This window comes from Mastigoproctus giganteus, chromosome 1 (assembly GCF_048544385.1).
Source record: "Mastigoproctus giganteus isolate SK-2022 chromosome 1, ASM4854438v1, whole genome shotgun sequence".
In the NCBI taxonomy this organism is placed as follows: Eukaryota; Metazoa; Arthropoda; class Arachnida; order Uropygi; family Thelyphonidae; genus Mastigoproctus; species Mastigoproctus giganteus.
This window is the reverse complement of record NC_143575.1, coordinates 270645483-270661208: the sequence shown is the minus strand read 5'-3', so window position 1 is coordinate 270661208 and position 15726 is coordinate 270645483. Positions and strand designations below refer to the sequence as shown.

The 15726-nt window shown below is 34.9% G+C and overlaps 1 protein-coding gene across 1 annotated transcript in view; it reads left to right on the top strand.

Annotated features, from left to right (window-relative positions):
• Positions 1 to 15726, top strand: part of ck (unconventional myosin-VIIa ck) — a 273948-nt gene that overhangs the window by 197198 nt on the left and 61024 nt on the right. Inside the window, exons 30-31 of the mRNA XM_090377618.1 lie at positions 2129 to 2302; positions 9922 to 10166. Of these exons, the coding sequence (XP_090233744.1) occupies positions 2129 to 2302; positions 9922 to 10166 (419 nt within the window). The remainder of the gene's footprint in view (positions 1 to 2128; positions 2303 to 9921; positions 10167 to 15726) is intronic.

The following is a 15726-nucleotide window of genomic DNA, read 5'->3' as shown; positions in this document are numbered from 1 at the left end:
GGCAAAATATGATTTTTGTTCCTATAGAGGGAAAAAAAAAAGATGATTTGTACACTAATGTCTCCTGTTTTCCATTATGTGAGGTCTTAAAGTCTGCACAACTTGAGCTGTGTTAAGACAAAGATGTGTTAGTGGAGAGAATACTCAGAGTTTACTTGACTGTAATCTTTTAGTTAACAATAGGATTATATTTTAATATAATCTCAGGCCTTTCCTATATTTTAATCTCAGGAGGTTATAAAGGCCTGAGATTATATTTTGTTAGCTATTGTTAACTAAAAGATTACAGTCAAGTAAACTTTGAGTATTCTCTCCACTAACACATCTTTATCTTAACACAATTCAAGTTGTGCAGACTTTAAGACCTCACATAATGGAAAACAGGAGACATTAGTGTACAAATCATCTTTCTTTTTTTCCTTATCTCATCTCATATTTATTAACTATATAATTCTGTATGGCAACCTTGTAAATAAAATGTTTTGGTTAGGGTTTTGTTTTTTTTTTTTTTTTTTTTTTTTGGTAGTTGTTGGTTCATCGGCTTCTGTGGCCATAATGCACCTCCCAAGGTTTTGCAGTACTTTGATCCAAGCCCGAGGCGGAATTCGAACCTGCGACCTTTGGGTTGCCAGGCAGGCAGGCACTTTACCCACCTGGCTAGCCCGGTCGGCTTTGGTTAGGTGACTGATCACCAATGTGTATGCGTGTGCACACACACACACACACACACATACACACAGCAAAAGTTCATTGCACAGCAAATGAACTTTATGATGTTGTACATCTTGAAAAAAAAGTCCTGGAGATACAGCATGGCCAGCCCAACAACTAAGGGGCATTTGTTCTGTTATGTGTTTATAGCCCTGGCCCTGATTTTGGAAGAGTAACTACATTATAACAAGGATTCGAAAATGGTGTGGTTACAACCATCTCTATTTCAATTAATAATGCCTTTCATGTTGTGACTGGAACATACCCAGTATGACTGACAGTACTAATGTTACCTGTTTTATTCTTTGCATGCTAATCATATTTACTGCAATGGGACTAGGCCCTATGCATAAGAGCATAAATGTGCTATCCACTGTTATCCATATGCATGAAAGATGTAAAATTTTGTAAACTGCACAGTTTAGACAGCCCATGCCTAACCCACAATGGTTTGCAAGAAACCATTGTGGTTAGGCATGAGATATTCCACCACACCAGCTCATTCAGGAAGGAATAAGTCTCATTCTCCACTGTATAAATGGAATGATACCGTTAACCCTTTTCTGAATTGAGTTTCTAGAACATGTCAAGAGCAGGTCATGGGGTTTTGTCAATGATATACAGGAATTTTGCTAACAGGAAAAAAGGAGGTGATTATCCCTTTGTATAAGGCAATGGTCAGTTCACGCCTTGAGTACTGCATACAGGTCTGGAGGCCTCATTTTAGGATGGATATAGGTTTGCTTCAGCATGTACAGAGAAGGGCAACAAGATTGGTGAGGGGAATGAAGGGATCCTCTTACCAAGAGAGGCTTAAGTTCTGCAAATTGCAGTGGCTGGAGACTAGGCACCTGCGAGGTGATCTGATTGAGTTGTATAAGGCCTTGAATGGGTTGAGCACGCTGAATTCTGATGGGATTCTTCCACTTGCTCAGATTACAAACCTAAGGGGGTATAAATTCAAATTGAGGAACGAAAGTTGAATAGATGTGCAGAAATTTGCCTTTAGCCAGTGGGTGTTAATTGTTGGAACAAACTTCCATCCATCGTTGTGGAAATTGATAGCTTAAATAGAATTGGACAAACTTTTAGATGGAATGGTTGTGTGAATTTTTTTTTTTTTTTTGGCTGATGCTTTCTTGCGTCACATCCTCTATTACTATTACATGTTTAGGCCTCCAAGCAGGGAGTTTTTTGCTAGCAGCAGACTCTATGTAGAGTTTATTTGAAAAATTTTGAAAATCTCAGCAAACATTAGTGTCACTATATAATATGCTAATTTTATTACAATATAAAAATGGATTTATAAAATATATGTAAATCATTTTAAGAGATAATGACTTTAATTTCATTATGTATGTTTCTTGTGCTCTTTATGTCATATTAATATGCATTTTTTATTTATATTTTAATGTAGGAAGAAGATTTAGCAATGATAGCAGCACAGCAGTATTATATTGAACATGGGACTGAACTAGGTATCGACCGATTAATGGTACTGTTACCAAATTACATTCCAGACTATTGCCTGCAAGCTAGTGATAAGAGTCTAGAGAGATGGGGAAGCCTGGTTATAACTGCTTATAAGAAGGTGAATTTTTTTATCAATGCATTTATGCTATCTATACAAAAAAATTAAATTATTCAAAATACTCTAAGTAATTTCAATATTTTTAAGACATAAGGGATGTGCAATGAATTCTGCTGCTACATAATTTTCCAGGTGACACCTATCCATGATATACAAGTTATACAATAAATTCATTCTGACTACTTTATAGTATCATCATCATCACGCCGAATGAGTTTCAGGCAATGCACAATGAGATCAATTTAGAAAAAAGAAGAGATAGCTTTTATTTTCAAAATATATAAATAAGTTATATATTTATATAAATTATTATATAAATTATTATATAAGTTATATATAAATATTAAAAATGTTTAATATATTTATATAAGTGTATTTATATAAATATACTTATAAATATAAGTATATACTGATGCATTAAGATTATATTTAATTTATTGATGTGTAATATTTTAATAAAAGCTTGCATCAAAATTGTTTTAGATTATTTTAAGAGTATTAGTAGTGACAAAATGATGCAAGTTTATTCAGTTTCAGCCAAAAAAAAAAAAAAAAAACCCCTTCATTATAATAATTATTAGTCTGATCCTTCTTTAAATTTATTAAAACTATCTCCTTCCACAGTGCCAGAAGTTCTAACAATTGGTATTCTCTCCAGCTGAAAGCAAATATTTGCACATCTGTTCAACAACTGTCCTTTTCCAATTTAAATTGTGTGTTTCTGTGGGTCATCCAAGAAAGAGTAAGGATGTCCCCATTCATTTAAAGCCTTAAACACTTCAATCAAATCTCCTTATAGATGCTTAGTTTCCAGATGTGGCAATTTACAAAATTCAACCTTTTTTGGCAATTCAAGTCTTTCTCCCCTTTTGTGCTCCTGACTAATCTTGTTTTCTTCTCTGCACCCATTCCAACATATTTGCATCCTTCCTAAAATTATATTTCCTGACCTGTATGCAACACTCAAGTGCAGCCCGAGCATTGTCTTGTACTCCAGGATAATCACCTGCTTGTTCCTACAAGTAAAATCCTTTATATCAATGACTAAACACCCATAAGCTATCTGCCCTGCTCAAAGAACTTCATGTCAGTCTGTGCAGTTACTCCTAGGTCTTTTCATTCTCCATTACCTTGAGCATGGTACCACCTAACTGGTATGTTTCTATGGGATTACTGTGCAGTGCAGCTCCTTGCATCTTCTTCAGTGCAGCTTCTTCCAGTGCAGCTCCTTGCATCTATCAACATTAATCCTCAGTTGCCACATCAGCGCATCTTAATTTATTCAGTTCTTGTTGGAGTAACACACTCTGATTACTCTCATTAAGTTAGCCTGCCAACTTTTCTATCATCAGCAAACTTAGACAATAAATTTAATGTGCCTTCATCAATTTTTTTTTTTTTTTTTTTTTTTTTTAGGAAAAATATTCTCAGCATTATATATTTGTTAATAAATATTTAAAACAGTAAAGGACATGGCAGAGAACCCCGAGGGACTCCACTAATAACGTTAGTCCATGAAGAACAGTAGCCATTAACAACTACTCTATCTCATGCTATTCAACATCCCTTTGTCCACAGCAGTAACTTTCCCCCAATGCCATACTGCTCCAATTTGTACAGCATTCTTTCATGTGGAATAGTATCAAAAGGTTTGCTGAAATCCAACTATATCATGTTAAAATTATTTTTGCATCTAGTTTCTTTATGAAGATAATATTCAAAAAATATATTTAAAAAAAAATAAATCAACAATAGTAAATGAAAACTGTTTGAATCAAACAAAAAACTTTATACAGTAGAGCATCAGTTATCTGGAATAATTGATGTCAGACCTCTTCCGGATGGCCAAATTTTCCGGATAATTTTTCCGGTAAGATTAAATAAATTTAATTGTAAGGTAAGGTTAAATAAATTTAATCTTACCTTACAATTAAATTAAATAAGATTAATTAAATAAAAAAATATATAAACCAATCTCGGAAAACAGAAACATCCATCCAGGCATTTTTATGATTTTTATACAAAACAGGGAAATTAGAAAATTTTTAAATGCTCTCAGTTTTTTCAACTTACTGATAACGAGCACATACAATCTGTACATCCTAGTGGCATTTGCACACATAGCAATTGTAACTCGCTCTTTTCTCATCTTAAAACTTGGTGCAGGCATTTCTCTTTTAGTGACTAGGGTTTTTATCAGTAATGCTTTTGGTAATAAGCCCGTCTCGTCAACATTATAAATATTATCTTTCTCATAATTTGCTATAACTGAAGCAAACTCACTTTTCAAAGGACACTGCTGCCGATTTATCTGCAGAAAGTTTCTCGCCATGAATATCTAGTTCACGTATACCGTGTCTCAGTTTAATAAAGTTTTTCAGCCAACCTGTGCTTGCCTTAAAATCTTCATTACCCATTAATTTTTGATTAAAATCCAATGCTTTTTCACACAACATTGGGCTAGTCACTGGTTCACCTAAACTTCACTCCAAAGAAAACAAAAAAGATAATTGAGTGCACTCTCTAAAGCGGCATTTTCCGATTTCGACATTTTTTTCCTTCTAGATCCTCCTTCACTATCCATAATCGACACAAATTCTGTTATAGCATTGAAATTTTTCTTGATGTCATAAATTGTTGAAGTCTCCACATTAAACTCTTTGGAGAGCTTTCCTAAATTTTCACCATTTCTGATTATATTAATAATTTCCGTTTTTTGTTGTAATGTTGAAACTACTCATTTTCTTTTCATTCACATTTTACCATAAAAAAATGAGAAAAATAATAAATCGCTCAGTTTTGGGCTGATATTATTCTTACCGAATCTGGAGCTAAACTAATCTGAAATTCACTCATGGTTTCCGAGAAAACCCTGTAGTCTGTGTGATATTTTTCTACAGCACATTTCTGAAGGTGACATAGAATTCTAGAGGTCAAAACCATAAAACAATAAAAACAATTTGCAGTTTTCGATTTATTGGGCTTTTTGTTTGTTGAAATCTGTTATAAACAGGTAGTAAACTCAATCTTTCGCTTATTATAATCAAAATTCAATTTGCAAACATGATCAGTATAACCAGAGCTTACTGTATTACCGTTAATAAAAAAACAGAAGAAAGATAAGGCTTTCAAATTATTCCCTATAACCGACTTCTGGATAACTGATGTTCTACTGTATTTGATTTATTTCTGTGTTTTTTTTTTTTTTTTTTTTTTTTTTTTTTTGCAAATAGTGGATACTTTTTAAAAAAACCCCACTAACAGTTTGCCCAGTCATCCCACATATAGAACAGATTTTTTATGCCCTGCTGATAAAAGTATTTTGGTTGCGATTGACACTACTGTTTTACACTTCCTTCACATCAGTGTCCACTGCGAAATTGATATTCTACTGTCATATATAGCATGCCCGGGTACTTCCGAGTGCAGCTTTTACATTCTCTAATTTACATCCTTTAACAACTTTAATAATCTTCTGAGCCTTTTCAGAATGTTTATGTACATTAAGTACCATTACATTTTTCTGACAATAACAGTTACGTGAATGATTAAGATCCTCTCACATCATCTGCAGAACTAACAAAGTCACTAGAGCAAACTTGTAGCCAATATATGTAAGCTAATATATTTTTAGGTAGCTAGATGACACCATAAGTCAGTTCATAAAAAAGGAAGTATTAATTGTACAGTAACAAACTGTAAAGATGCCGTCAATATTTAATTTTCTCAATTCATTTAACTCCTTAAACACTTCAGTGAGGTCTCTTTGCAGATGCCTGGTTTCCAGATGTTTCAGTTTACAAAATTCAAGTCTTTCTTGGTAAGACTCTTTTTACACCTCTGACTAATCTTGATGTTCTTCTCTGTGCCCATTCCAACTGATTCACATCCTCTTTAAAATGAGGCTTCCAGACCTGTATGGAGCACTGAAGATGAAGCCCAAACACATAGGCATTCTGCATGACTTCCATGATTAAATACCCTGGTTAATTTGATACTTTTGTTGAATATTAGCAGTTCTCAGATAATAAGATATTTGTCCATCATCTAAAGATGAAAATATATGAATAATTCATACAGTCATAAATACTTAGCTCCAAACAGCTATCACTCAATGCAGTCTGAACTTGGCTATACCTAAAGCTATGCTCTGAATGATATGTAGCATATTGATAAACATAATTCCAAGAATACAAGGTTCAAGTGAAGCACCAAATCAAAAATGATGAACATCAAGTTCAACCCAGGCTTGGAAATATGCCAAATAAATTATTGATGATGAAAATTTCTCAAATTAATAGCATAGCTTAATTTGCGGTACTCACCTTTTTATATAATCTGCAATTGACGTGTTGAGATAGGATAAAATGGTAGTTGAGTTTAAAAATTGGAATTAATATGGATATGTTTAAATTTTGGAAACAGAGTTTAAAATATGCTCAAGGAAATAGAAGTGCATGTTTTCAACCTTGGTTGTCAGGAATTAAAAGTTGAAATGATAAAGCTAGGAAAGGAGGACAAAGGAAAAAAGCAAGCTTCTGTCCTAAATCCTTGCATGGAGAGTAATTGTAGGCATAAAGGGAGATGATTTCCTGAAGCCTGATGGGGGCTTTTTGTTAATACCATCTTCAAAGGAGGGTGAATACGTGTCAAGGCCATCTTTTATAGCCTGAGCATGTTCCATTGCCATATTTCAAACCCGTGGTGGGGGGGGGGTTGTTGAGTGAAAATTTTCAGGGAAAATTTTCCTGCCTCACTGTATCACACTTACAGTTTGGGAATTTGGAAATTGGAGATGTTTTTTTTTGGTGGAAAAAAAAAAAAGAAAAAAAAAGGTGGGGTAGGAATGGGAAAGAAAGGGTTTCACTTAGAAATCTGGGTGCATGAATACCCATCTCCATTAGTAGAGGTCCTGGATTGGAATGGGGGGGTTTATGTTCTGTTGTTAAAGTTGAACTTATAGGATATTTGTTTTAGGTCCCATTCTTCAGAGATTATTATTGGTCTGTGTATGTTTATTGATCTGTTTGTTAATCTCATTGCTAGTGTCTTATATATTTTATAAGACACTAGCAAGACTGGTTTCTAACTTAAATTTTGTGTCCTGTTTGTCAATTATTATCTCGTTTTTGAAGGAAGGGTAATGTCCTGTGTCTAAGTGGTGAGCTACCAATTTGGAACTATTATTTTTTTCTGTTCGGTCTGTTTTTTCTTTGTTATTTGCGACTACTTTTAAACTGCTTTTATGTTTTTGGATTTTTTTGTATGTAGTGATGTTCTTGTGCTGCAATTACAATCCGGTGCACAGGGAATTGCATAAACCATGTTTATTTGTTGTTTGAAGTCTATTGTTTTTTTGTTGATAGCTGAGCTTTTTAGGTATGTCCATAGTTTCTTGGAGCTGCCAGAGGCTAGGTTTACTCCAGAATTTTTGAAGAATTTTTTCAATGGTTGTTGGTATGTTTCAATATATGGTGGGAGCCCTATCCACTGTTTTTTTAGCACTTCTCATTTTGGTTTTTTTTTACTGATTTTTTTCAGCTGTATTTAAGGCACCATTTATGAGCCATTTTGGGTAACTGTGATTGGAAAATCTGTTCTTAAGTGTTTCGATTTCCTGTTTGTGTTCATCCTCTATAGATAAATACCTGAAAGCATTGGAACTGGGCTATTAGGATTGATTTTTTGTGAGAGAGGGAGCCGTAGCTGTAAAAATGTAAATAATTCCCCTTATTTGTAGGTTTGTAGTATATTTTTGTGTTGATTTTGGTGGCATTTCTTGTTAATGTTAAATTTAGTTGTGAATTTTAGCCAATCATCTACATTATTCAACTCATGGAGGATGGTATTTATGGTGTCTGGTTTGCCTATAAGCAGACAATCATCTACATACCTTCGGTGCCTCCTTAGCCAGGTGGGAAGGAGCAGCAGTGCATAGCACACGCTTCTTGATTAGACCGGGGTTCGAGCCCGTCACCACCAAATACGGAGAATGCGGAAAGGTCAGGGAATGACCACCGCATATCCCGGAGCAATATGGCCTTAGTTGCTAATGCTCCTAAAAACCAAATAACAAATAACAAATAACAATCTACATACCTTCCATAAAATTTAAGGGATAAGGAAGAATACTTGTAAATGATGTGGTTTTCTATTTCCAGGAGGTAAAATTTGGAGAGATGTCCAAAAATCTCCTTCATTGGTGAAATAATTTGCTGATAACAGTATATTTAGTAAGATTGTTATATCCAAAATATCTAATTTTGTTCTGTTTTTAAGTGTGGGATCATTACATAACATGTCTTGAGGGTGTTTTTGAGGGTGTACGTTTGTTTATAGTGATTTTTTTGATTTTTTAGTGCCAGGGAGACACTAGCAATGAGATCAACAAACAGATCAATAAACATACATAGACCAATAATAATCTCTTAAGAATGGGACCTAAAACAAATATCCTATAAGTTCAACTTTAACAACAGAACATGAACCCCGGGGGCTCACATCTAGTGAGTATGGGCTTGGCAAACCCAGGGTCCTGAGCTGGATATCATCATTCTTCTCTTTCTTGGTGATTCCTTTCTACTTCTCTCTCTCTCTCTCAGGGGGTAACTTGGGAATTTTTTTTTTTTTTTTTTTTTTTGGCTGGTGCAGCATAAGCCTCAGGCTTTCTTGTACCATATGGCCATTAATAATAATAATAATAATAATAATAATAATAACATCCCCCCCCCAACCCAGGACCTTTACTAATGGGGACGGGTAGTCATGCACCCGGATTTCTGATTGAAACCCTTTCTTTCCCTTTCCTACACTCCCCCCCCCAAAAAAAAAACCCCATCTAGAATTTCCAAATTCCCAAACTATAAGTGTAATACGGTGAGGTAGAAAAATTTTCTCTCCACCCTACTTCACCTCCTTTTGACTACTCAACATCCTCCCCCCACCACCACCATGCTTTTGAAATATGGCAGTGGAACATGCTCGGGCTATAAAAGACTGTCTCGACACGTATTCACCCTCCTTTGAAGATGATATTAACAAAAAGCCCCATCATGCTTCAGGAAATCATCTCCCTTTATGCCTACAATTACTCCCCATGCAAGGATTTAGGGCAAAAGCTTGCTTTTTCCTTCGTCCTCCTTCCATATAATTGCAATTTCAATGCCTTCTAAATTACACCTCACCCAGATGCAGCCATTCCTGAAGAAAATCCCAGGTAAGAGTATTCATCTGCCTTAAAATAAAATATATAATATTCCTTTAAAATTTCCAAAAATAGCCTATACTACCCTTTTAAAAAAAAAAAAAAAAAAAAATCCAAAAAGTTTTTTTTTTTAAATCCATAATGAGATTGCAGATCCTCTACAAGGAAAAATTATAATAAATTATTAGCATTTGTCTGATTTTACGAAAATTAGTGGGTCTCAACTACTCAAATTGTCTGTCCAACTTGTCTAAAAAAGTTTTGAGACTTTAGGACCTCCACACACTGCCCATCAGTGGTATGGGCAGTATTTAAATATATAACGTACGTACTACTGAAAAACTTCATTAATATGTTGTATTTACATAGTTTTTCCAGTATGTCATTAATTGTTTTTAATTTTTATTTACTCTAGAGTTACTACTTTAGAGACAGAGTTCCTGTATTCAGAATTAAAGAAGACATTGTAGATTATGCCAAACTGAAGTGGCCTCTGTTATTTTCTCGATTTTATGAAGCCTTGCGTTCTTCTGGGCCTCACCTTCCTAAAAATGATGTCATAATTGCTATCAATTGGACTGGTGTATATGTTGTAGATGACCAGGAACAAGTTTTACTAGAATTGTCATTCCCAGAAATTACTTCAATTGCTAGCCAAAGGTTAGTATTTTATTATTTAAAAGAAATAATAAAATTATAATTTGTTTATACTAAATATGAAACCAGCTCACTTTGGATGTATAATGTAGCTAATTATCTTTGCAGTTTTATACTATCAAGCTTAGCACTTCTGACAAAATTTAGATATTCGAAATTTCAACTTGAATACAATGCTTGTTTCACCAGAACTCAGGCATTGCAATCTAGTCTTAATAAATCTAAGCACTTTTTTAAAATCTCCTCATCATTGTGACTTAAGTATCTGCACTGTAAATTATTTAAGGACAAAGGCCTCATGCTACGAGGTAGAATGATTAATATGTAGGTTAGTGCAAAAGTATCATTTTAACATAACCATGTACCAAAGTAGTTAAATTAATTAACTAAATTGGCATTGTTTTGGTTATATCTCATATTGTGAATGCCTTCACAATGAGTTGCCATGGTATTCGTGGTATAGATGATAAGCTTGATGATAAGCTTATCATGAAAAACTTGATGATAAGCTTAAGTAAATGAGATTTGACAAGCTTTTGATATTTAATAATAATAACAAATGTGCTTAATTATATGTTAAAATGATGCTTTTGCACTAACCTACATGTTAGTATCTGCATTGTTAAATGTGAACAGATTTCTTTCGTAAATTGTGCAAATACACAAAAATCAGAAAAACTTGATGATAAGCTTATGTAAATGAGATTTGACAAGCTTTTGATATTTAATAATAATAACAAATGTGCTTAATTAGTATTAGTAATGAGATGCAGTTATATTGCAGTCACAGCATGGATTTGTTAAGGGACAATCTTGTCTGACCAATCTGTTTAGATACTATGACTCTGTAACAAAGGTACTGGATGCAAAAAATAAATCTGACTTCATATACTTAGATTTCAGAAAAGCTTTTGATACTGTTCCACATGAAAGAGTGCTATACAAATTGGAGAAATATAGCCTTAAGGTTTTCAAATAAATGTGCTAAGGCTCTTCAAGAGAAGAACGTTGCATATTGTAATTGGCTTGTTTCCAATTCTTCAGTTTCATTTTCTGCCTATACCAAAGCTCACAACAATTGTAAAGCAGTTATTAATCAGTCCAAACTAGATTTTGAACAGGCTAAGAGTAGAAAACTTGCTTCTTGCCCTAATGGTAGCCGAGCATTCTGTTCTCTTGCCAAAGCTATTGGCCGCAACTTTTGCCTATCTCTGCCCCCACCTCTGTCAAAACCAGATGGTTCTGTTGTCACTTCAGGCAAGGATAAAGCTAACCTGCTAGCATCCCATTTTTCTTCCAACTCATGTATTAATGATCTTGGTAAAACACTTCCCACCATTCCCAGCACACTCCATTCAATGCATCTTGTGGTCTTCCTTCAAAAGGATGTCAGAAGGATTTTGATGAATCTCGATGCTAAGAAAGGTCCAGGTCCCGATGGTATTTCTCCACTTGTTCTCAAAACCTGTGCTCCTGAACTTACTCCTGGTGTTTGCCGCCTTTTTTCATTTTCTTATTCCAAAGGTGTTTTTCCTTCTGCTTGGAAATTTGCTCATATCCAGCCAGTTCCTAAAAAGGGTGACAAATCCCTCCTATCCAATTATTGTCCCATTGCAATTACTTCTACTCTTTCTAAAGTAATGGAGAAATCAATTAACCGCCAACTCTTAAACTACTTAGAAACCTTCCGTCTGATCAACGATCGCCAGTATGGATTCCATCAGTGTCGATCCACTGGTGATATTCTGGCTTATGTTACCCATTTATGGACAAATTCAATGGAAAAGTTCGGGAAAACACAAGCAGTTGCTCTTGACATCTCAAAGGCTTTCGATCGTGTTTGGCATAAAGGTCTTCTAAACAAGCTTCCATCTTATGGTTTGCCAACTGTTTTTTGTAATTGGTTATCCAGTTTTCTCTCCAATCGCTCACTGAGGGTGACGTTAGATGGCTCTCTGTCTTCTAACTTCTCCACTAATGCTAGTGTCCCCAAAGTTCAGTTCTTTTCCTCTTGTAGGCATCTCCCTAGCCAGGTGGGAAGGAGCAGCAGTGCATAGCACATGCTTCTTGATCAGATCGGGGTTCGAGCCCGTCACCACCAAATACGGAGGATGCGAAAAGGTCAAGGGAATGACCACCGCATATTCCCGGAGCAATATGGCCTTAGTTGCTAATGCTCCTAAAAAAAAAAAAAACAAATAACAAATTTTCCTCTTGTATGTTAATGACCTTCTTCCATTGACTGGAAATCCAATCCATAGTTTTGCTGATGACAGCACGTTGCATTCCACTTTCCATTTTGAAAAACCTCGCCCTGCTCAATCAGCTTCAACTTCTTGACTATCTGCTACCAATTCCTTAAATGCCAATCTCCAGGTAATTCTCCAGTGGAGCAAAGGCAACTTAGTTGATTTCAATCCTTCTAAAACTCAGTCTTGTTTTATATCTCGCAAAAAGGATTCTTCTGCTCCTATGCTTATCTTTGGTGACACTCCGATTTCTATGCAAAACGATATATCTCTTTTCGGGATTACCCTGACTTCTAATCTCTCTTGGCAAAAGCACATTACAAATATTGCTTCCTCTGCATGTAAAAACTTGGTTTTCTCTTTCGCTCTCGCTGTTACTTTTCTTCCAAACAGCTGTTCTCTCTTTACAAATCGCAAATCCACCCTACCATGGAATATTGTTCCTTCATCTGGGGTGGTGCCCCCAAAACCTCTCTCAGGTTTCTTGATTCCATTCAGAAGAGGACAGTTAGGTTAATTAATGATTCATCTCTAACAGAGTCTCTCCACTTCCTGTCTCATAGACGTACTGTTTCTGCTGCATGCCTCTTCTACAGATGTTTCCATGGGCACTGTTCTTGTGAATTGGCTTCTATAATTCCCGCTCTCTCTCTCTTTCAAAACAGTCCGAACACGTGCCGCCACCAGCCAGCATCGATTTACTGTCCAACTTCAAACTCGCAGAACCAACTTTTCATCTTCCTTGTTTATTCATTCAACTACCATTTTCTGGAACAACCTTCCTTCATATGTATGTCCTGAAAATTACAGTCTACAGAAGTTCAAGTCGACTGTCAACAAATATCTTCTTTCATCTTCTCAACCTCCAACCCAAGCATGGTACTAATTACTATAGGCTCTAATGCCTCTCGTGTTTGTGGTTTTCATAAAAAAAAAAAAAAAAAAAAAGTAGTGCTATGGATAAAGGGATGGTTGAGTGGGAATAGACAGAGCACTTGTCAGTGGGTTAATTCCACCTTTCCACCCCCTTCCCGGGTACATTTCTAGTCCCATTTTTGTTTTCAATATTTGTTAAACTTCCTTAAACTTGTTTTCAATATTTGTTAAACTTAATGAAAGCATACCAGGCTTAATGTCTAAGTTTGCAGATGATACAAAGGTTGGCAGGGTGGTTAATGACAGTAATCGGGGAATGCTATCAGCAAGATTTAAAAAAAATTAGGCAGATGAGTTGAGAAATAGCATTTGAAGTTTATCCTTGACAAATGCAAAGTATGGCATATGGGTAGTAGTAATCCCAGAATAACATACCAGTTACGTACCACAATGAAGGTACTGGAGAATGAAAAAAGACCTGGGGTAATTGTGCAGTTAATATGAAGTTCTGACTGAGAAGTGCAGATAGACTGCTAGGACTGAAAGTGTTATGCAGGAATTTTGTCAGCAGGGATAAGAAGATGATTACATCATTGTATAAGGCAATTATTAGGCCATATCTTGAATACAGGTCTGGAAACCTCATTTTAGGAAGAATGTGGATCTGCTGGAATGGGTGCAGAGAAGAGCAATGAGATTAGTGAGTGAACAAAAGAGTACTCTTACCAAGAAAGACTTCAGTTCTGCATGTTGCAGCATCTGGGAACCAGGCATCTGCGAGAAGATCTGATTGAAGTGTTTAAGACTTTGAATGGATTGAGTAAGTTAATGCTGATGGCATCCTTCATCTTGCTCAGACAACACACATGTGAGGGGACATAAATTTATATTGAGGAAAGAAGGCTGGAGGATGGATGTGCAGAAATTTCCTTTAGCAAGTGGTTAGTTGATTGTTGGAACAAACTTCCATCTACCATCTTCCATCTACCAAACTTCCTTAAAATTATTCAAAAACAGTCCTTGTTTTTATTCAAAAACAAGGACTGTTTTTGAATAATTTTAAGGAAGAACTAGACAAATTCTTAGAGGGGAAAACAGGTGATGTGAGAAATGTTGTCCAATCGCAATGTTTTTGCCACCAGTTTTGAGTTAGCTTGGGATTTCTGATTAGAAATGGATCCAGACTACTTAGCATTCTATTCTTCTTTCACTTTATACAGTCATTTTCTGTTTTCAACTACATTGAGATGTTTTACCCTCAGCTTGCCAGTCCACTTATACCTCTTCAGCACAGCTCTGAAATAGTCCATGAGCTGTTGTGGAGAAAATTTCAAATTTGGACATATGACATTTTTCCATGGTTGGTATGGCTTACAAGTTCTTTATTAAATTTTATCATATGCAACCTTTGTGATGATAAAATTAAAAAAAAAACTAATTTCACATTAATGACTAAAATTAATTTAAAAGACATTCTTCATTTTTGATAAGATTTTACCTCTCATTTTTTTCAACTGTAAGCACAAGTTTTTGGAAAAAAAATTTCACAAAAATTGCTGGAGAACTGTGTAACTGTGGAGGTGACATATGCCCTTTTTGTATTTAAGGGAGTGTGACTTTTTATGGAGAGTATTTAAATATGAAGTCTGTGCTCACAAATTTAAGACCATTATAGAACATATGGTAGTAATTGTTACTAAATTGCAAAATATCATTGGTGAATTTTTGTTTAATAAGTTGGGTTGTTTAGAATTGCACTGAAGCACCTAAGGCCACAAGGCATCAGTATATTATTTCTGTAAATTTTTTCCTGTTTATCCAGTTTCAAAATCTAAGTTTTGGCAGCAGCCCCTCACTGGAAAGTAAATAATTCAGCTACAGTAAAGTCAAAAAAACATTAAAAATTACTCCCACCACAATGAGAAATATTTTTGAACTTCAGCAAGTAGTTCACTTGCAGAAGAACTTCAGAAAATTGAACCCAGGCTTTTTCTACACAGTATTACACAGGGAACAGCTGCACTATTGGACAAACATTTAGAGGGGATTGTTTTGTAATTTTTTTTTTTTTTTTTTTGGCTGATGCTGCATAAGCTCATACACTTGCTTTCTTGCATCACATGCCACCACCACCACTACTACTACTACTATTATCAGAAGGTTGTTTATTCGATTACTGTATTTTTCAGTTAGTTAAAAATTTTTATGTACTCAAAAGGCTACTCTAATGAGGTAAAAATTGTACCCAGAGTGTTAAAAAATTGGTAAATATCACTGATATTATTAAATATTATTTATTTATTTAAAATTTGCAATTCAGATTCTTTAAAATTTGAATTTAAACTCATTTAAAATGTGTTTCTTTAACTTCTGGGTTATTTCTGCATATGTCCATTTAGCAAACATTGAATTATAAGATTTTTTATGAAAATCAAAAT